We start from the raw sequence: 20,480 nt of genomic DNA, 5'->3' as shown, positions 1-20,480 counted from the left end.
TTCCCCCACCCTGCTAACCCTGCACTAAACCTCAGTCTGTGAACCTTTGTCCTATAGCGCCAGGAAACTCATGGTGTCAGCGCGCTTTACAAATTCCATTTATTAATAATAATAATAATATTAATAATAATAAACTCTTTTCTTTTCTTCTTCCCTCTTCTATTTTCTTTATTATTTAGCTTCCTTTCTGCCCAGACTATGGTAACGGGAGCCGGGAAGCATCCCGAGAAGGGGAAGGGTCCCGCACCCCGTGCCTGGCTCCCATGTGGGCGTTTGAGGGGGGAGCAGGTCGCACCCCGGGAGATCTTGGAGGAGGTGGCCGCACAAGTTTATTATGTTCAGCGCCGCCTCCCCAGGACCATCATGGCAGGCGGCAGGATCGCAAGCGGCTACGGGCTCCGGGAGCGCCAGAAGCGGTGGGAGAAGGTGTGCCGGGCCATGTACCAACACTCTCGGGTCCGGCGCCCCTACAACCAGGCCACCCACCGTTGGACGGATCTCCTGGACCGGGAGCGCGATCTGCTCGACCTGCTCGGCCTTGAGATCCCCAAGCTTGGTGAGTAGTAGTAGCTATTTCTTTACTACTCTGTTTTCCCCTGCTCTGTGTGTTATTATATTGCAATTTTTTTTTTTACCAAGAGCAGCAATGCTGCTCATTACATTGTAGGCAAATTATATTTCAAAATGTTCTGTGCATTTCAGGTGCACTGCTCTCCTTCTCAGTAGTGTTACTACTATGCTTATTTGTTTTCGATTTTGTGTTCATTTCATTGGCCTGTGAAATTATGTATGAGTGTAGTTTAAAGAACTGCGTAATGCTAGACACTAAGGGTCAGATTTTTAATTACCGGCGCATCCCTGCAAAGTAGCAGGGATGCGCCAGTAATTGTGCGCCACGCCACCACCACCCATGGTGCTCCGTATTTACAATGCGGCGCACCATGGGCCAAAAACGTCACCAAAGCGTTACGCATCTGTGCCGTAAAGGCAGCGCATTGCTGGAGTTGCGTCCCAATGATGGCGCAGCTCCAGCAATGCTCTGGGGTGCCCTATCTCCCCAATGCTGCGTCAAGCCGTACGTCTGCTTCAAGCAGGCGCAGGGTTTGAGTCACGCATCATTGTCCTCAAAGTGACTGATTGAAATCTTGTAGATTTCCCTTCGCCACTTGTAGGAACGCCCTCCCTTGCGCCGGAACGCCCCCTGATGGCGCAGGGCTTTACAACGTGATGCATCTCCCATATGCGTCACGTTGTTGATATACGCCGCACCATGTTGCCTCTTTTGTTCTGCCGCTGCGTCACAAAAGTCACGCAACAATGGAGCAAAAGAGCCGCAAGGGGCTTCTAAATCAGCCCCTACAGACTCAAGTCCAGTCCTTCCTTTGTACACATGGCGATAAGAAGAAATAGTGGTGAAGGATTGATAGTTTGAATATTTTAATGACTGGTTAATGTAGTAGGAAACTTGTTAGTGTTGTCGCTGATCTGCAATCACAATGGACTTTGTCTGTCACTTCGCGTGCAAATCAAGCAATACTAATAACGTAATAGACCACATGAGATCGGTCAATATATCCCGTGGAATAGTTGTCTATTTGCTATTTCGCCAAAATATTTTGTTATTCTTTTGAAATGGCTGATTTGGTTGACAAATATCATCCATGTTTTCTGGTCTTTCTTTCCTTCATGTTGTACATCAGCTTCCCCCAGGGGCAAGAGGACACAGGAGTAGGAGGCTGCTGTTCAACAGGATGCAGGCTAGGATCGGGCAGGCGAGGGCTCCTTTGCTGGCCCCGGTAAGTTTTAATTTTAATATAGAGTACCTATTTTTTCCTAGCGTTTCTCATTCGATTTTTTCTAAATCGTCTTTGATCTTCTTGTAGACTGGATCTAAATTCTTATCCTGCCTCGACTATGACTCCCTGTGGTATTACTAGATTATTCTTATTAGTCTGTCTGTGTAGCTAACTAAGATTGCACATTTGGCAATTCCATTGGACTCCCATTCTAGTCAGCAATAGCTCTATGCACTGAGTGCAGTCCTCTGGGATTGTCCATAATGTCTTTTCAAGTCTTCTAAATGTTTATGCTTTGACAATTGCCAACAATAAAAAGGTGAATGACCATCAAGAAAGAATAGGATACTACATTACTTTTGGTTTGGATAGGAGGACAATCCATTCTACTACTGTTGCAGGGACAAATCTGCACAAACAGAACTATGGACACTAAATAATGCATTGCTTAGCTTATCAATTATAATAGGCACTGTTAGACTTTCCACATACCTCAGTGATAACAGACTTTGTAGTTGAACCCCCAATCTCCTTACTGACTAGATAGTGTGGCAGAGTCATTTAGCTCCCAAAGTCACCGATGATTGATCCCCAATGATGATTATCCAACGCAGGACAAGAGTACGGAGTCAGAGTCAATAAGTGTCAGAGGCACGATCTCATGCTTGCAAAAATTGCAAAACCTTTAGCTCAGCCACTCTAGTCTGGAGGACCAAAAACCACAGAGTCTATTTAAGTTTAAAAGCTTTATTAAAAGTAAACACATTTATTAAAATCAAGTTTGTCATAAAACTAAATGTTTAACTTGAAATGGAAAAGTGCTTAGTGCTGACGATTAATTGAACACATTTCTTGTGGTCGAGCCGAGCTCTCGCCTGGTTTGAACTTGATCTTGCTCGTGTTCGTAGAAGTCAAGCTTCTGTCTGTTAGGAGAAAAAGTGGTGCGTGTTAAAAATAAAAAGCAAGCATTCATCAGTTGTGCCAAAAAGTGCAGCAAGACAACAGCCTTCCCTGGAAAAAGGGACATTTATACTTTAGAGTAGACAGTCACAAATTATTACATTGTTTTCTGTTTTTTTTCACATTTCTTTATTCCTAGACCAAATAATATATAGTAGTGAGTGGTGTATTCTAACATTCTTAAATGTACTTTGTAGGTGGAACATCTGGTGGCGGGGCCAGCGCGGAGGTGGTGGTGCTGGATGAGGGGAACACTTCTGGGGAGGATGCGGTACAAGTGCCGGACGACACCAATGTGCCTGTGAGGGTTCACACGGTGGTGGCGGGCAGAGGTAAGCTATATATTCCTTACTTATTGAGATTGAAGACTGCAGAGTGTGCTATCTGCACGGGTGTATTATAAATCAACCAGGTAGTAGCCTCCTCTAAATGTACTTCGACTTAGCTGTGAACTTTTTGGCCTAGAAGAATCCCAATCAGATCTGAGATGAACTTGATGGATGGGATGAACGAAAAGCGAAAGAAGGGTGTAAGTAAGTGTGGAAGGACGAAAAATTTAATGATGACTGGCAAAGAAGAATGATATGTGTTTGCTTGGTCCCCGAGGTGGCTAGGAAGGAAAGAATATGGTATGGTGCATGGCTGTGTGAATGATGAAGCAAGGGTGGTTGAACATGTGTGTCCCACAGGGGACATCAAACATGTCTGTGCACGAAGAGACTGGTCTGCCTTTTATCAGCGACACCCTGTCCTTGCGGCCTCTTATATTCTGGCTACAATGTTATGGTGTTACTGCAACCTTGAGGGACTACAGGTGGTTGAAAATGTGTGTCCCACAGGGAACATCGAACATGTCTGTGCACTAAGGAACTGGTCTGCCTTTTATAAGCGACACCCTGTCCTTGCGGCCTCTTATATTCGGGCTACAATGTTGACTCAATAAGCAGCTTGGTTTAACGCACATTCTCCTGAAGGAGACAATGAGCTTAGATTGTATGACCAAGATTCCCTGGCTGAAGTATCTTAAAACCAGACTTGGGAAGGAGGGGCGCCTGGATTGGTTTTTAAACCTGGATGGTATCACCATAAATGATGTAGTGTACATTAAAAAGTCCTTCTCTACACGAAAAGTAATGGAAAGGCAGGAAAAGGACATGATGAAGCAAAATAAGCGTCTACACTTGATGCTCAAAACCTCGCCTGGAGAGGAACCTTACCTACTATTGCCATTAACAGCGTATGAGCGCTTCTTATTTGCCAGGTTTAGGTTTAATGTGTTTCACATTTTAATAGCAGTTCCAAGGGGGAGTCATAGAGGAACAGTGCTAGCACCCTGCGGCTCCAACAGTTTGTCTCCGCAGGATTTGCTGCATTTTATGTTTTTTTGTAAATATTATGAATTCCCCAGAGCTTTTTACCTTAAACCTATTTTAAAAAGAACGCTCTTTGTACAAGCACGTCCCGCTCTCCTATATTCACAACTGTTAAAATTGGATTGTATACCCCCATGTGATTGGATTTTTAAAAAGTGCAATGCACTATAGAAAATTTCTGGATGTATAGAACCGTATGATGCCTTTTATATTGTGCATTAGATGGATCTTTCTTTTAACGCCAGGGTAAACCTGTTTTAACCAACATATATTTTAACATGTTCTTTCTTTTAACAAACCTGAAATATATTTTGTATTGTGAACTTTTATGGTTTTGTGCAAAAAAACGAATAAAGTACTTTTTAATTGAATTGAACTAGAAATCAATGCCTTGGGTTCCTTGGGAGACGGAGACCTTGAGAGGGTCAGGCCTGGCACGTGTCGGGATCTTCTGCCACATGCTTGGAATGTTGAACTCTTTGACCATCCGGGCATGTGCATGTTCCTCTCTCATCCCCTTTTTTTTAGATTGATCTATCTCTGTCAACACATTTTGCCTTCCTTGCAGAGTGATGAGATAGTCCTTTCCTAACATGATGGGTAATGTCCCATATATTCGTTTTCCTTCTGCAAGCCCTTTGAGTCAGCCTCGCTGACCCCATCAGGGGTGACGGTATATTATTTATGTCTTCATATAACTGTGACTGACAGGACATGTTGCGTGGCGGGGTGATCGAATATTCTGAGTCATCGGCATGAGATATGTTGCTCTGGACGGGGAGAATGTTCTCTGATTTCCTTGTGCATTCGGGTGATCAATGCCATGGGCGTTTTTGTGACCTTGATTCTGTTGACCCGAGTGATTGTACAGAGATACCTTCTGAATCGGAGGAGTCTTTTACTGGTTTCCTCTGAGAAGGTTCTTTTGGGTGTGTCTTGACTGGTAAATTTCTTGAGCTGGTAGGCTGTAACGAACTGCTCTTGGAGTCGGAGCTATCTTTGGGACATTTCTTTGGGTGCATCTCTCGAAGGGTCTTCTGTGTTATTGCCATGGAGAGATTGTTTGATAGCCACGCCTTTATTTCTTTTGTTTGATCCCAGGGCAGTTTGTCTCTGCCTCTCTTGTATGATGTTAATTGTCTCCTCTCAATTTCCTTGTTGTCACGGGTGTCTTGAGGGTATTTGCCTACCCCTTTCCGGTGTCTGAGTTAATCACCCCGTCTTATGTGGTTTGTTTCTTCTTCTCGCTTGTTGGGTGCACTGACTTCTGTGCCATGGGTGTGATGTATCCCACTGTTTGATGCTTCTTCGGACTCGTCTACAAAATTTGATGAACAGTGAGTTGCTCGGGTGGGTTCATGTACCGGTTGCCAGGGTTGGCATGACTGGTCCAGTCTTCTGTAGTTTGTCTTTCCTTCACACTTGTTGAGCAGGCTGTCATCTGTTCCATTTGTGTGGTCTGTCCCACTTGATGCTTCTTTAGAATAGTTTGTAACGTTTGTTGAATGACTCCTTGAAGTTGAACGACTCCTTGAGGTTACATCAGTGAGGCTGTCATAATCCTGTATCATCCCGGTCTTTTGTTTGCCATACTCCACTGTCTTTTGTATGGTTGAATCAGAGTATTTCATGTCACTTTGTCTTTCCTGCTGTCTTATCGCTAATCTTCCTTTGCCCTCCCTCTGTCTGGTTTTGTTTGTTTATTGGGCTTTATTCACAGATATGAGAGATATCTCCTTTCTTTTATCTTCCTTTCTTGCATTAAGGTGCAGTTCTCTTGATAATTCTCTTGCTTTGACCCGCTCTCCAGCTTCGGGCCTCCTGATGATCTCCTTTAGCGAGAACTGCCTTTGACGGATCTTGCGCTTTGTGTCAGGTATTGAACAGCCTTCAATTACCTGGAGTCGAATTGCTTCCTCATTTGTGAATGTGTTGAAATGGCAGCATTGTACCAGACTTTGCAACCTTGTAATGAAGTTTGGGAATGATTTCCCTGGTTCCTGCCGTGCTGCGTTGAAGATGATGCGTTCATGATCCACGTCTTCCTTTGTGTTGAAATGGGCATGTAGTGTCTCCTTAAGGTTTTCATATGCCTCTGTGTCCTCTGCTGAAATCTTCGCTCACCGGTTGTTGCAAGAAATTAATCCAGTGACGCCAGCCACCAGTTCCATTTAGGACCCAAACTCTGGATGCCGGTCTGTGTCACTGGGGGTGGCACTTCAATGCAGGGGTTAGATTTTTGTGTTTCTTTTCCCACCAACATGATGGAGGAAAGTTCTAGTATGATAATGTCACAGGACTGCTCACTTTGCTTTCTGTATTATTCGCTGGCCCTCTTCTGTCGAGATCTTGCGTATCGTTGTTTTCCTTTGATTTTGGGAAAACTCACTCACAGCTGACCACTTTGTTTTATCCGCCAGTTTCACCTTTCCTTATTAAGATGTTCCAGCTTTTATGTCGGTCTCAGTAGGCTTCAGTGAGTTAGGCTTGGATTGCCTGAGTTCAAAATGGTCGCCACTCAGCTGCAGGTGATTTATGCTTCCTCAGCACTGGTACTTGGCGATGTCGACATCTTGTTCTTTTTCTCAAGGCTTATGCGGGTTACTAGCCACTGTGGTTGATGAGAGAAAGCTTCCCTGACACTTGTTTACTCATGTTTTTAGATCATTTATGTTCTTTCTCCCTTTAGCTTCAGTTACTTATCTTCACTTGGTGCTTAAACTTTATTTCGGGACTTGCACTTGCTCGTGCTTGTTACACTCGGGACTTGCATTTGCTTTTCGCATTTGAGACTTGAATTTGCTTGTGCTTGTTGCATTTGAGACTTGCATTTGCTTATGCTTGTTACCTTCAGGTCTTGTCTCTACTCGTGCTTATTGCTTTCACGATTTATATTTGCTCGTGCTTGTTGCGTTCAGGATTTGCCTTTCCTAGTGCTTGTTGTATTTAAACTTTGCATTTGCCTGTGACTATTGCATTTGGAATTTGCATTTGCTTATGCTTGTTGAATTTGGCTCCTGCACTTGCTTATGCTTGTTGACTTTATCTCTTGCCTGACTTTAAAATGGCCACCTAATGTTCCTGATAGGGGATGGAAGCAGGCGCCTGACTCCAAGATGGCCGCCAACCTCAAAATCTCGTTTTACTCGAGATTTGGTCTTTGGTCTTCCTCTCCCGGCCTCCCCGACAGCAGACAAGCACTCACCGGCTTCAAGGATCAACGCGCTGGCTCCCGGATCCACGCTGCACTACGAACCGGTGTGGCCTCCCGTTTTCACCACAATTCTCCCTCAGCAGCACCACAGGCATCCGGTGAGGCTCAGGGCACACTCGACGTTGGCGCCTTCATGCTTGCACAGCTGGGGTGGGCACCCAGACTTTAGCGTCCAACCGCGCTGCCAGGGCACACTTCGCCCAACCTCCAGGTCACAGGGCTTCGTTTTGGGGACACTGCACTGCCAGCGCCGATTCTTCTCCAGCACACGCGCAGGGTGGTCCACGCTCGTTGGGTCTGCAACTATAAGCGCGCACCACCTCAGGAACCAAGTCACCGCTTTCGGGGATTAGCGCAATTGCCTAGCGCAATCTCCCATCCCACTCTCGTCGCCAGTTGTCGTGTCCTTCACGGCAATGAGGACACCGGCCTCGGTGGTGTCAGCAGCAATACTTTATTAGTGACCATTCCTTTCCCCGGCCCTACTCTAAGTGCCCCTCTATCTCGTCCCTGGCTCCTCCCCTTCCTGTTCCTCCCCATCTCCTCCCACCAACCACTGGAGTGTTAAGTCACATTCGTACAGTGTTGTGCTTTGATGATCTTGTTGTGCTGGTGTGCTTAATATGTTTTGTTTTGAGGAGTAGTGAAAAGGGTGCTGGTGTATTTGTTGCAATAGATTTGGTTGTATAGTATTGTTTGTGAGAGGAGGCTGTAAGGTAGAGGGGGTGGTATGTGTTTATGAGTAGAGTGTATATTGTGTGTAGGAGGGAAGGAAGTAGAGGTAAGAGTGTTTGTCTTAGACTGGTTTGTTGCAAGAGTTGAAAAGTGGGGTGGTGTGCATTGTATGTGTTGTGCGTTAGTGTTATTATGGTAGAGGGAAGAGGAGGGTATTAGTTGGACAAATGATGGGAGGCTGGTGTGTATGTGTGGTAGTTATCATAGAAGGGTGTATAGATGTCGTTTGGTTGGTTTGTAGTGTATGCTGGTACATTGATTTGTGCATAGGGTTGTGTGTGGTGTACATTTGGTGTGAGTGTATTTCTATGTTTGTGGATGTGGATGGTGTGGGGGTGGGTATCACTGAATGGGAACATGGGCAGCATTTCTGGCTCTGGTCCCAAGGAGTCTCGAACAGGCTCAAACAGGCAACTGCCCTGGTCCACTCTGCCCTTAGCATCTACGCCTGGGCTGAGACTAGGCCTGGGCGTTAAATTCCGTTACGCTCACGGAATTTGCAGAATTTGGGTAATTTCGCGTTCCACGGAGAATGCAAAATTGCCCAAAATTCTGCGTTCTGCGACTTCGCGCAGTTTTTTGCTTGTTCGCCTTCTCAAAATGCATGTTGCAAGATATTTCCCCTTGAGCACGCAAATAGTGATTGCGAACAGGAAAAAAGCATTGCGAACAAGCAATTCCGCATGTTCGCGGAATTTCTGCGTGTTCGCGGAGATTTTTTACTCTTTCGCTGACATTTGCGTAACGCAATTACGCAAATTCCGCCCACCCCTAGCTGAGACACCCTAAGACTGGGCTTTTATAGCCCTAGTAATCAGGTGACCCCTTCAGCCAATGGGAAGCCTAGCCCTAACACCATCCAATCACAACACTTCCCCTAAAATCTAGAACCAGTAGGAGACCAGGACCTTGAAGCCAATCTTACCCCAGTCCAAGCGCCAATCAGTTTCAAAAACCCTGATCTGTACGTCCAATAGAGACCCTAGCCCTACCAGTAGACCCAACCCAAGTCCAGCAACCAATCACACCAGAAGCCTTAATCGCTACTTCCAATTAACCCCTTCGAAGCTAATGACGAGCTGGGCTCGTCATGGCGCTTACCTGCCGTGCGCGGATGACAAGGCCAGCTCGTCATGAATAATGGCATCCTGCATATCTCAGCACAGGACGGGAAAACGCCTAGCAGCCATGTGGTTAAAGGCCTAACCCTAGCCCTAGCCCTAGTCCCACCCTAGTCCCAACAACCAATAACAGAGGTAGCCCTAGTCCCTACTGCCAATAGAAATCCTAACCCTAGCCCTAGTCCCAGCCCTACATTGATTGAATCACAGACCCAGAAACCAATCAGAGCCCTCAAATACCCAACCAATGAGGACACTAACCCTAATCCAATAGAAACACCAAACAGTGTACACATGTATCAAACAATAGCAGACTATAAAAGGTCCCAGCTACCTCAGACAAAGGTTTGCTGGCCAGGGAGTTGGAAACTGCTGCTCTATTCAGAAATCTCCTAGGAGATAGTCTCACACTTTGGACTTCTGCAGGTAAGGACCTAACAGACTTGTCCTCTAACAATAATGTTTGAATAAAACTTAACTCCCTCTCCTGGCTACAAAAACGCAGCTTAAACAGCTCACAGCAGATTACTGCTGTTTTAGAGCACCCTCTGTTATAGAATATCCCTGTTGCTGGGGAGGAGGGCTGGTTTCACTGACTTGTTAACACAAAATGGTGGGCTGGGGGTGCTCTGCTTAACATACATGTCTTAGCACAGAGCAAAGGAGAAATTTGGAGGGAAAAACTGATAGTCATGGGGAATGAGAGGGAAAAACTATAGAGTTTGGACTGCAAATCCCACAATTCAACAGGTTAAATGGAAGCAGTTACAGGAAAAACCACAAGTTTAAACAAAAAAAATTGGATACATTCTGCAATCATGGGGAAGTTAAAGCTACAATTTTAAACTGTAACAACCACAGGCAAAGACAGTTAAAGAAATTCAGTGGCAAACACATGGCCTGAAGAATACAAACAACAAACCTTTGTTATAGGAGGCAGTAAGTATATAGTCCCATCATCAGTCCATATCAAATATCAACATGTTTTAAAACTAAAGTATTTATTACAAAACTTGAGAAGCTCTCCAATAATTGTGAGTAGATTCACAATGAACTGAAACACCAAAGAGTACTCATCTCCAAATTTCTCAAACTGTAAATCAAATACCCACGATTTTATGCTTCTTAAGGTAAAGTTGTATTAGAGATGCTGACTTATTAGAAATAAATTAACAAATCATCTGCATACATGAAGACTAATGTTTGTCTGACTAGAATCACATTCAGTTTAGCATGCAAACTGTGTCTATATTTACCCGACAAAGCTCAATAGAGATAGGAGATTGCATACAGCACAAAGGGCAATCCAATCACGAATGCATGTAGGAGAGGATCAAAAAGCCCCACTTCCCACCTCTCTTTATCATCAGTAGGTTTACTATATGCAATTCTAGATATTGGTCAGTAAGTTTGATTGAGTAGAGTGGCTCACAGAATAGGTTGGCAAAATGTCTGATTTTCTGTGTATTTTCCACGTTTGATTAACAATATGCTCCACTTTCCAGCACACATGGCACCAGTTTGTGAGCACTAGGGATTTAGAAATTCCACAGTGGTGCAAACTGTATGGCAACAGCCGTAAAATTTTGACATTTAAAATGTGTGCCATGATTGGATCAATCTTTGGTACTTGTTCAGATACATATATTTCGGCTGTAATAAGAGTAGTTGTGCATGCAAGGGAGGTTTCTATAAACAGGGAAGGTTGTGAAACACTAGTAGGAGGGTCAACAGGAGAAGTGTGGCTCACTGGTTAGAGGAGGCAGAACTGGAGTGGAGAAGTGTGGCTCACTGGTTAGAGGAGGCAGACCTGGAAGCAGAGGTCTGCCCGGGACCAGAGTTCAATTCCCTGCTCGGCGGGGTCTTGAGTCCTAAAATGTCCACGGACTCGACAATTCTCGCTCCGGTGCCTACTTGATTCATGGGTTCACACTCTGCGACTCTGGGCAATAGCTTGCCTAATCTCCACAACGGCCCCTCGCGGTGGGATGCCTGGCTTTCACCTTGTGGATACCCTGCTGGGGTTATCTCACAGGGGAATACCAGGACGGGTTCCCTAAGCAAGCGCTTAGATACCGGGTCGGTGATTTGCGCTATATAAATACATGTACATTTACATTTAACATGTTGAACAATAGCTGAAAAGGAGAGTTTCATATGTAAGGTCCGTGTGTGAGAGAATCGAGTCTCACTGTCACCAAGCCGTGGCCATCGTGTAAGGTAGCATCTAAAAGGTCAGCAGCTTTACACATCAAAAATTACAATCACTGTACAATAAATTTAGAGACTTTATTCAAAATGAAATAACCACAGAAAGCGCAAATACATTTCACTGAAGAATATGAGAGATTGAAATAGAAAGTCCTTGCAGTGACCTATTTTGTCCTGTGTTTTTAGAAAAGTACATGTAAGAGAGCGCTGCACAGGGAGAATTCAGTACTAGACCAATATTGAAGTTCCAGCTCGTCCTATCTTTGGCCACTAGGGGAGAATCACTTAGTTGGAAAAGGAAATGGTATTTCAGTGAGATGAGGTCACATTTTTTTAAACAATAAATTAACAAATAATAAATAACAATAAATACACATTGCATTTTACAGTCTTACAAAGTACTGATGAGTTACTAGGAAACGTAAGCATATTGCTTCTGGCCAGCCAGATGCATCTGTATTTCTATTGGGTTAAAAGGGGACCTCGCTGTACTGTGAGACATAACATAACCTTTCATGAAAGTAGAGGACATAATTGACTCTCGTCGTTTTATAGAATGAATTGGTAATGTCCCTCTCCTTGAGTAGATTTTCAATGTTGTGTAAAGCTAGTTAATGCAAAGATGATTGCACCTGTAGTTCATTTAAAGTTTTACTCCCATTTTGTAAGAGGGTTGAATTTTGGTTTAACACGTTTACTGCAGAGAGGATGCCAGTTGTGAACAGTCTGTAAGGTTTTCTATCCCCTTCACCACCTCAATAATTGCTTGTGCCTGGTCTTGGTGGAGCACATGGGTAGCATTGGAGAGGAACTTCTCATTGAGTGCTTCTTGGCTAAGGGGCTTCCTCCAGTGTCCATAGAAGGTGTCACATCTGCCGGTCACAATCTCTCCACTCTCCAGGAGCAGCACCACTTCCCCGTACATCTTGTCAAAGTTGGCCACATTGTCTTCAGGGTGCTCCACCACCACCTTCCTCAACAGGTTGATCAGATCTGGTCTACTAAGGCTGTCCTCACTGAAGGAAGAAATGCCCACCTCGCCATCCAGAAGGGCTGTGCAGGCGTTGAACTGGAAGGAGTGTCGCGCCTCGTGCTCAGACTCTGGGAAGGGCCTGTTGATATACTTGGAGACTGGGACCCTCAGAAGAACAGCGCGGATGGAAGCAGGGTTAAAGGAGCCCGTTATGTTGGTGACTCTGTTTCTGACTGAGATGGCAGCGTCTGCCACCCAGTGCATGCCCAAGTGAGCTGGAAACCTCTTGAAGGCGATGTCTTGCTTCTCCAAGAGAAAACTGTAATCTTGATCTGGCATTGCCAGGGACGAGGGCTGGTAGTCACCATAGAAAGCACTGAACCCTGAGCAGCCTGGCACATCGTCCAAGATAAGTGGGTTGGCTTCCATCCCACGGGCGGCTAGAAGTGCTGCTTCCATCCCAAAGCGGGTCGCATTGCCAATATGGAGAGGCTTGGCAAGGGTTGCAGCATTGGCCATAGGTGCCCCCGCCAGAGAGGCAGCGATCGCCAAAGCATGGGCACATTGTTTTGTATTCAGTGAAAGGAGCTTTGCTGTAGCAGCAGCACTGCCCATGGTGCCAACAACAGAAGGAGGGTGGAACCTGAAGGAAATAAAAAGATCGGTGTCAGACATGGAATAAGGATGATACCAAAATAGATTAAAAGAGGGGTAATGCTATCAATAAGTGTGAATTATGGTAAAATACTTAAAGCATGTCATACATTAATGCTATCGTGTAGTACGAGGAAACGTAGAAAAAAAGGCTAGGATCTAATCAAGCATTTGACACAAACAAATAATCTAGTTACAGTGAACCGAAAAATAATTTTTACCATGTTTACATTATATTGTGTGCTATCCACATGCATGATTTTGTTTGCATTAGATTCCTCTTGCAGATATTTCTGCCCTTTGCCCCCATCAGGCACACAACATAACATTCTCTCTCTGTATGGATCTCACATATGACACATGGAATATTTCTATTCTCTTTCAGCATCTTAGCCATGCTCTGGAGACACTGGAGCCATTTATGGGTATTGTGTGTTGGCCATAGAATAATTCTGCCTTTTGTGGGCATCATACAAACCTTTTAGGGATATTGCTGGCTTCATTGGAGAAACGCATGAGTCTTCCTTGCACCTCGATGCCGACATTGAATGCCAAAAGGAAGTCTGAGCCGCTGGGTCGGAAGCTCACTGGCAACATCTGGGAGGCAGCCATTAGAGCTGGCAGCACAGCACCTGACGGGTGAGTGGCAGGGTGCCAAGTGTCATCGAAGTCCATGGAGTGACTCTGTTAAAGGAGGGGTAGAGGATTAGAAGGTACTTAAAGAAGGGTGTGTCAGGAAGTGAAGATAAGCAGAGCAATAGTGTCATCAACCTATGGACACAATTTACAGAAGTGTAGGATCCATATTCTAATATTTTGTTGAGTGACTGTGCCATTGCCCAATACAGACTCTTTACAGAAGAGGAAACAGACAAGATTTAACATTGGCGGAGACAACATTTAACTAAACTATTCACAAACTCATCGCTCTTAGTCTGTGATTGATGGATAAAGTGATAGCTTTCAAAATCCTTACCGCTACTCCATTGACATATGCAGCTAGCGTAGGTGGGAGTCTCAATCCTTTCCTTCCATACACAGAGCTGATGGCAGACAAGGAGTACATGTCCTGCGAGAGACAGAATTAAAAGTTAGAAATGGACAGTGTACCTAGACACCTAGTGGAGGAACAACAGAGCTTGTGGGGATGTGGATTACTCAACTCTATACACAGGATGATTCAACCTATGTGGTGGTGCCTATTAGAAGAAATGCAGGAGCAGGTACGGAGTCTCAGTGAGTAGATGTAGTGTTTCTGAAGGACGGTTGTACAGGGGATCAGAGGTCCCAAGGTTTATTTGGGTACCATAGTCCATGCTCACAGTCCTGCCAGTGTCTCACTATATGAACTGCCTAAAATCTGAAGGCAGCCTGAGGTGTGATTAGTGGATGAGTTTTTCATGGTGGATGAGGTAATCATGGTGGATTTTGTGACTTTGTCTGTCTCTCTTCTTACCTATGCTTCTTGGTAGATGGTCCTTCTGTCATTCTAAATAGTTATTTAATGGGTGAGCGGTGCATGGTGTGTTGCTTGGTTAGATCCAAGATTTGGATAATAACCTGGTAAAATCTTATGGTGATACTGAACAACTAATGTCTCAAAGGGGGTTTGATCAAGGGATGGTTTGAATCATGAGATGTTGTTTTTAGTCAATGTCTCCTTTTCTTTTTGAGTAGCTCAAGGCCATGCTAACTTTTTGAGTCATTGCAGGGTGTTTTAATGCTTGTGTGCTACAAGATGTGCTGTTCATTTTGCTACCACACTCATTTTAACTGGCATGACTCCTGGGTGATGGTTCACTCTGCTGATGTACAGGGTTGTAATGGACGTGTAGTCCTTGGTGTGCTTTTTTGGTTGGCCTGGGCGGTAAATTCTGTTCCGCTCACGGAATTTGGGTAATTTTGCATTCCCTTAGAATGACAAAGTGCCCAAAATTCTGCGATCCACTGCTTTGTGGAATATTTTGCTTGTTCGCACTTTCAAAATGCGTGTTCGCAAGATATTTCCCCCTGAGCATGCAAACAGCGTTCACGAACAGTAAAAAAGCATTGCGAACGGGTGAAACAAGCAATTCCGCGTGTTCGCTGAATTTCAGCTTGCTCGCTGAGATTTTTAGCGTTCACAGAGCTTTGCATAGCACGACTATGCAAATTCCCCCAACCCCCACTTTTTAGCTTGGAACCTGTCTGCTTTTAACTCATAGGGTCTCAAGGACATTATGGCCCTGTAGGTTTTTAATTCCTGGGTGGCGAATGGTGTGCTTGCTTTGGCCCATGTGTCAGGCTGGATCAAAGGGAGATGGTGGACATTGCTGGAATAGAGGCCTTTAATGGATGGATTCTACATTGGTGTTCTTTGGTGTGTTCCATGCTGTGGTGCTTGTAACTTTTTACATGGAAGGATTGCAAAAATACAGTCACACTCTGAGACTAAAAGGGGTTTTTAATTGTTGTATTTTTCAGAGTGTAATGCTTAGTGTGTTCAATGTCTCCTCTTACCTGGCAGTATCCCAGGGCGATGTTGAACACATGGGTCGTGCTTCCCACCAGTCCAACGCCGATGCTGTCCAGGATCATACGCTTGCTTCGGCGCTGCACGGTTTGGGACAGGTGATCTGTCTGGACTCCATGTATGAAGGAAGCAAAGCTGCTAGTGACCGCCTTCTCCAGAGGGCTCCCCTCCAACACTGAAGGAAAAGAAGAGACAGGATTAGAACTACAAGCATTCTGGGCTGGCTTCAGGCACAGATCCAGATGATTCAGACCAAAACCAGATGTTGTTTTTATGGGACAATCACTACCCAGGACTCTTGGAGTTCTAGACTGATAGCAGACTCAAACCAGTAACTGGAACCATGGCATAAGGATCCCACGTCAGGGTGAGTGACACCAGAACCTGTAACTGGGCCCATGGGATACAGAGCGGCCCAGGCCCATCAAGAGTGGCATCAGAACCAGTAATTGGGCCCAGGGTATACTGAGCGGCATCAGAGCAGGGAGAGTCACTCCAGAACCAGCAACTGGAACCAAGATATAGCGAGCGATCTCAGACCAGGGGAGGGGACACCAGAACCATTAACTGCGCACAAAAAATTACAGCGGGACCTCAAACTAAGAGCAGTGAGCGCACACAGACACTTACCTTCCAACGCCGCAGTGTGCACCTGCCTGGACAGCCTGAGGATGGCGTGTGGTTTCTGGAAGAAGGGAGAAAGCAATATTAGTCGAGTTGTTTCATTGTATAAGAACATGGAAGGGAGTGGACAGGGCTAAAAGAGAGGAACACAAGGCAACAGAGTCAAGAAGGAGAAGAGGACAGAGAAGGGGGAATAACAGAGGAGAGATCTGAGGGTTTTCACAGCTTGCAAGTGCAATCTGTCAAACTGCAGTCCAAGACTGGCAAACGAGTGACTTCAGCCTGGCACATGAGCAGGCTCTGCCTGGCATTTAGCAATTCAATGTTGAAACATGAGCTGTCCCAGCATGGCACATTGCCTGACATATCAGCAGGTAGACACGGAGAATAAACAGCCATAGATTCGCACATGAGCCGCAGGACTGGCACTACAGCCACTCCATCACAGGGGGAGACCAACAGCAGGGCAGCACCCAGGTATGGTAGGCACCACCCTAACATATGATGCCAGCACGTAGGAACACGTATGATGGTAGGACTCTGATAAATGAAGCCTGCCCCTGGGAACACGTACGATGGTAGGACTTTGATAAATGGCGCCAGCACCTTGGCATATGAAGTCAGCGCACTGGCATATGATGAAAGTACCCTGGCATTATAGGAACAATTCTTGTGTATTATGCCAGCACCTTATGTTGGCATACATCTGATAGCAGCACTATGACAGGTGATGGCAATATTTTGGCCTGTGATGCCAGCAGGCTGCCTTATGATGCTAGCGCCTTACCACATACAACAGGGGTATCTGTTATGGAGCAAGCATTCTGATTGGATGTTGGCAGAGAAGCAGTGTGGAGCATGATATCAGCTGGCACAGTATGAAACTTTGTTTTGCTCCTGCCGTGGATGCGAGAAAGACAAAGTCTCTTGGGCCACAGTGCTCCACGAAGGCACTATGTATCAGGTGAAACATGCATGTGATCTGGGACCCCGTATCTATATGGGCACAGTTTTCTGATCGGCTAAAATAAATTGTAGTTTTGAAAATTCCCCTTCAGGGATGCCTCGAAAACCTCTGGCTATTGTTGAACTCTATTTACGTTGTGCATTATCACACCTACTTTGAGAAACAAATACTTACAGTAAAGTCTCAAACTTCTTTCAGTGCAATCTCTTGCTGCTAATTCTGCATTTTAACCAGCAGTTTATGCTTCCTAGGCTGTGTTTAACAGCAGCAGCGCTACAAACAACAGGACTGCAGCAAAACCCCAAGACGCTTTAAATATTACTGTAGGATTTCTGAGGATTATGCCGTGTGATAACAACCTCTATTGGTGAACATCTTATAACAGACCTTAACTACCCAGGACGCTTCTGCAAAGTTCACGGAAGACAGAGACGCATATATTATGAACATCACAGAACACATGGCGAATGGTCTCAGAACTGGTGATATTAAAACACGTGGCAAGGTAAGACTAAAAGGGGCTCTCATTTTATTCACAAACATATATTGAGAAACCAAACAAATACTTATTAAAAAATATGAGAATGTAAAAAATACATAAAAAGCATGAGAAAGCCAAAATGAAAAAAACGAAGAAACAAATGAAGGCAATATTATAGCCACATACATTATCTAACAACTGAATGCACTGTCTGTTGTATTTTAAAAAATATCTCTCTGTAAAAATCAATATATGAATAGCGAGATCGAGAGAAATGCTTTCAAACAACCTAAGTGGAGAACGGACATAAATTATCCCCCCCAAGCAGACGAAAAATATACAAATCCAGCCATCAAAGCTGCAAAACCCTGATGCCTGTACCGGGGCTCACCTGGAAGGCGCCTTGAAGCATGCTCTGCACTGGTGTCTGCCTCTGTCCTGAGAGAATTTTTCCCTGTCTCTGCGAGCAGTCTCTGTCTTTCGAGGTGGATCTCCTGTGCCCCGCAGTCTATCTCTGTCGACCTGAGAGGGGTCTCTTTTGTCTCTGTCCTGCCACAGTCCTTCGCTCGGCCTCGCTCTCTCCGGTGCTGAGGGCAGGTGAGCTTCTGGTGTTGGCTGATGTGTCTCTCTCCTGACAGAGGTTATATAACCTGAAGAGGCGCGTGAGATCGAGCCCTGCGGAGAGTGACGTCACTAAAAGGGGCGGGCGAGTAGTGCCCAGCGCCAGGTGTCATCCTCTGGGAAAGGCCACAGAGAAATCTGGGAAATTCCTAAAATACCGTAGAAAAGACAAAAGAGATCGAGGCCCGTGGGAAATCCAAGGAAGACACCCCTGGCTGATCCACGGTGTCCGTGTCGCCCCCACCTGACTTCTTAAAATGGAGGATGAACTTAGATCATACTAGTGATAGTGATATTAAGAGTGCGTGTGCGCGAGCATATCAATCAAGGGATTCATAAAGCGCGGGAAATCACGGGCGAGGGTCTCAGGGCAATCTGTATCTATCTCTGTATGCCTATACAGCTGCGCATGTATTTATTTATGAAACAACCATTTGTATTCACAATACAATATTTACATTCAAACATTTGAATCCAACATAGTAAATAGTTCACGCGAATACCCGTTTAATAATTTCATTTACAATTGTCATTTCTCTACGTGTGTGCGTATGTGTTTGTACGCATTTCTTTATCTCTGTCTATATGACTCTGTGCCTACAATTCTTAGCATCTCTCTAAGAATATATCGGGGATTTTTGTTTACAAAAGAACAGTTACATTCACGCATTCGAAACCACTTTAAATAATTCTCTCATACTTCGCTCTCATAATTTATGGGTATCATACATCATTTTGTTGGAATGTATTCTTAATAATATACTTTAAACAGTAAAATAAATAATTTATCATTTGAAACCTATGATGTCATATCTCAGAAAAGGAAGGGTAATAGACTGGGAGTTGAAGATTCAACTTTAATTCCCTATAATAATCTTAAAAATCTGAACAGGAAGTTCCATCACTTTTGGGGGCGCTGGAGGCGGGCGTACTCTTCAAGTAGCCCCCCCCCCTCCCCCCCCCCCCCCCACCTCCAGCCCTGCAGGGAGCTCCACTCCCTGCGTCTGTTTCTGAAGTTAAGAAATCCCGGAAGTTCCAAACAATAAACACCTATTTGGGGTGACTTTCTCTAAGGCACGTTTCATCATACCAGCTCCTCCCTGTCTCTCCCACAGAGCTGGTTCCACAGGTCTGAGAAGGACCTGGAACCCCAAGTGACAGCACCTCAGTCTAAAAAGAGACATTCTGGGATGTTCATTGATGGCAGAGACTTCAGAGCAGGGGCTGTTGTACCTCAACATACCCCCCCCCCCCCACTCTAACAAGGGTACAACTGGTCAGTAGACGCATGAACACGTCACATTACTGAGCACTGACAATACAGTTATTTATGGTTTTGAGCAGCCATACATAGCCCATTAACCCTGCCTCAGGGCGCTTTGAGATTAAAGGTAAACAGAGAGAGGAGAGATGGTTGGGCCGGGTGGCGGACAACAGTTCTAACTAGAAGTCAATGCCTTGGGTTTCTTGGGAGAAGGAGGCCTAGAGAGCGTCAGGCCTGGCACGTGTCGGGATCTTCTGCCACATCCTTGGAACTTATAAAGCGGGTGGCCGCTCTCTTCTGGTTAGCAGATCTCAGATGTTTACTCAGGAGACTTAGTTATATAGACTTGGTTATATAGCTGGGAGCCTGTCCCTAGACAGATATAGGGACTGGACTAAAGGTATCAAATTGGGATCTCTCTTTGACCAGGAGCCAATGGAGTGACTTGAAGATAACCGTGATCTGGTCTTTGTGTCTATGGCCAGTGATGGGTCAAGCTGTACAAGTCTCTACCACAAGACTATGATTTTGAGGAAGGCAGGGTTTTCCTGGCAGAAGACTTTTGAAAACTAAATGGGTCAGAGCTATGATTTTCAAACCCTGGACACACAACAGGCAAATTGGTTGGTATCAAGGGAGAAGCAAAACCTATCTGATATAAAGTGTCAACTGGAAAATACTCATTGAAAATCCATCGGAAAATGACAGCAGTTTTTAATGCTCATTACTGATCCTCTGCCAGTTAATCCTCCATTAAAACATTCTTATCAGAAGTTAGTCTGGTATAAGCCTGGGCACTGCCATTACATGCCAGGCGTCTGCCAACATAAATCTAAGTGTTTCTCAAATATTCCAAAATGCTCTCAATTATAGAGCCCTTAGTGTTACTAATATGATGCCCAATATGACAGCCTGCTGTGGTACTTCTCAGTTGTGCAGAGCCCCGATTAAACACAAGTCTGCCAGGATGAGCG

At 45.0% G+C, this 20,480-nt stretch overlaps 1 protein-coding gene across 1 annotated transcript; it reads right to left on the bottom strand.

The window, feature by feature from the left end:
• Nucleotides 1-11,785: 11,785 nt before the first annotated feature.
• Nucleotides 11,786-18,154, bottom strand: LOC147660737 (cis-aconitate decarboxylase-like). Its single transcript, XM_086951493.1, has 6 exons — nucleotides 18,013-18,154; nucleotides 16,180-16,234; nucleotides 15,537-15,724; nucleotides 14,014-14,106; nucleotides 13,516-13,721; nucleotides 11,786-13,026 (listed from the first exon to the last, which is right to left on the bottom strand). The coding sequence occupies exons 1-6, from the start codon at nucleotides 18,031-18,033 to the stop codon at nucleotides 12,105-12,107; spliced, it is 1,485 nt and encodes a 494-aa protein (XP_086807619.1). The 5' UTR covers nucleotides 18,034-18,154; the 3' UTR covers nucleotides 11,786-12,104.
• Between the last annotated feature and the right edge of the window lie 2,326 nt (nucleotides 18,155-20,480).

Source organism: Lissotriton vulgaris, unplaced genomic scaffold (assembly GCF_964263255.1).
Source record: "Lissotriton vulgaris unplaced genomic scaffold, aLisVul1.2 SCAFFOLD_1543, whole genome shotgun sequence".
NCBI classification, from domain to species: Eukaryota; Metazoa; Chordata; class Amphibia; order Caudata; family Salamandridae; genus Lissotriton; species Lissotriton vulgaris.
This window is presented reverse-complemented; position numbering and strand designations above follow the sequence as displayed.

What these genes read in the sequence shown, in the direction of transcription:
- LOC147660737 (XM_086951493.1), bottom strand. Translation starts at nt 18,033, where the DNA reads ATGCTTCAAGGCGCCTTCCAG. An exon ending in TCGCCCTGGGATACTGCCAG is followed by an intron (nt 14,107 to 15,536) that starts GTAAGAGGAGAC and finishes TGTCTCTCGCAG; the next exon opens with GACATGTACTCCTTGTCTGC. An exon ending in CATATGTCAATGGAGTAGCG is followed by an intron (nt 13,722 to 14,013) that starts GTAAGGATTTTG and finishes CTCCTTTAACAG; the next exon opens with AGTCACTCCATGGACTTCGA.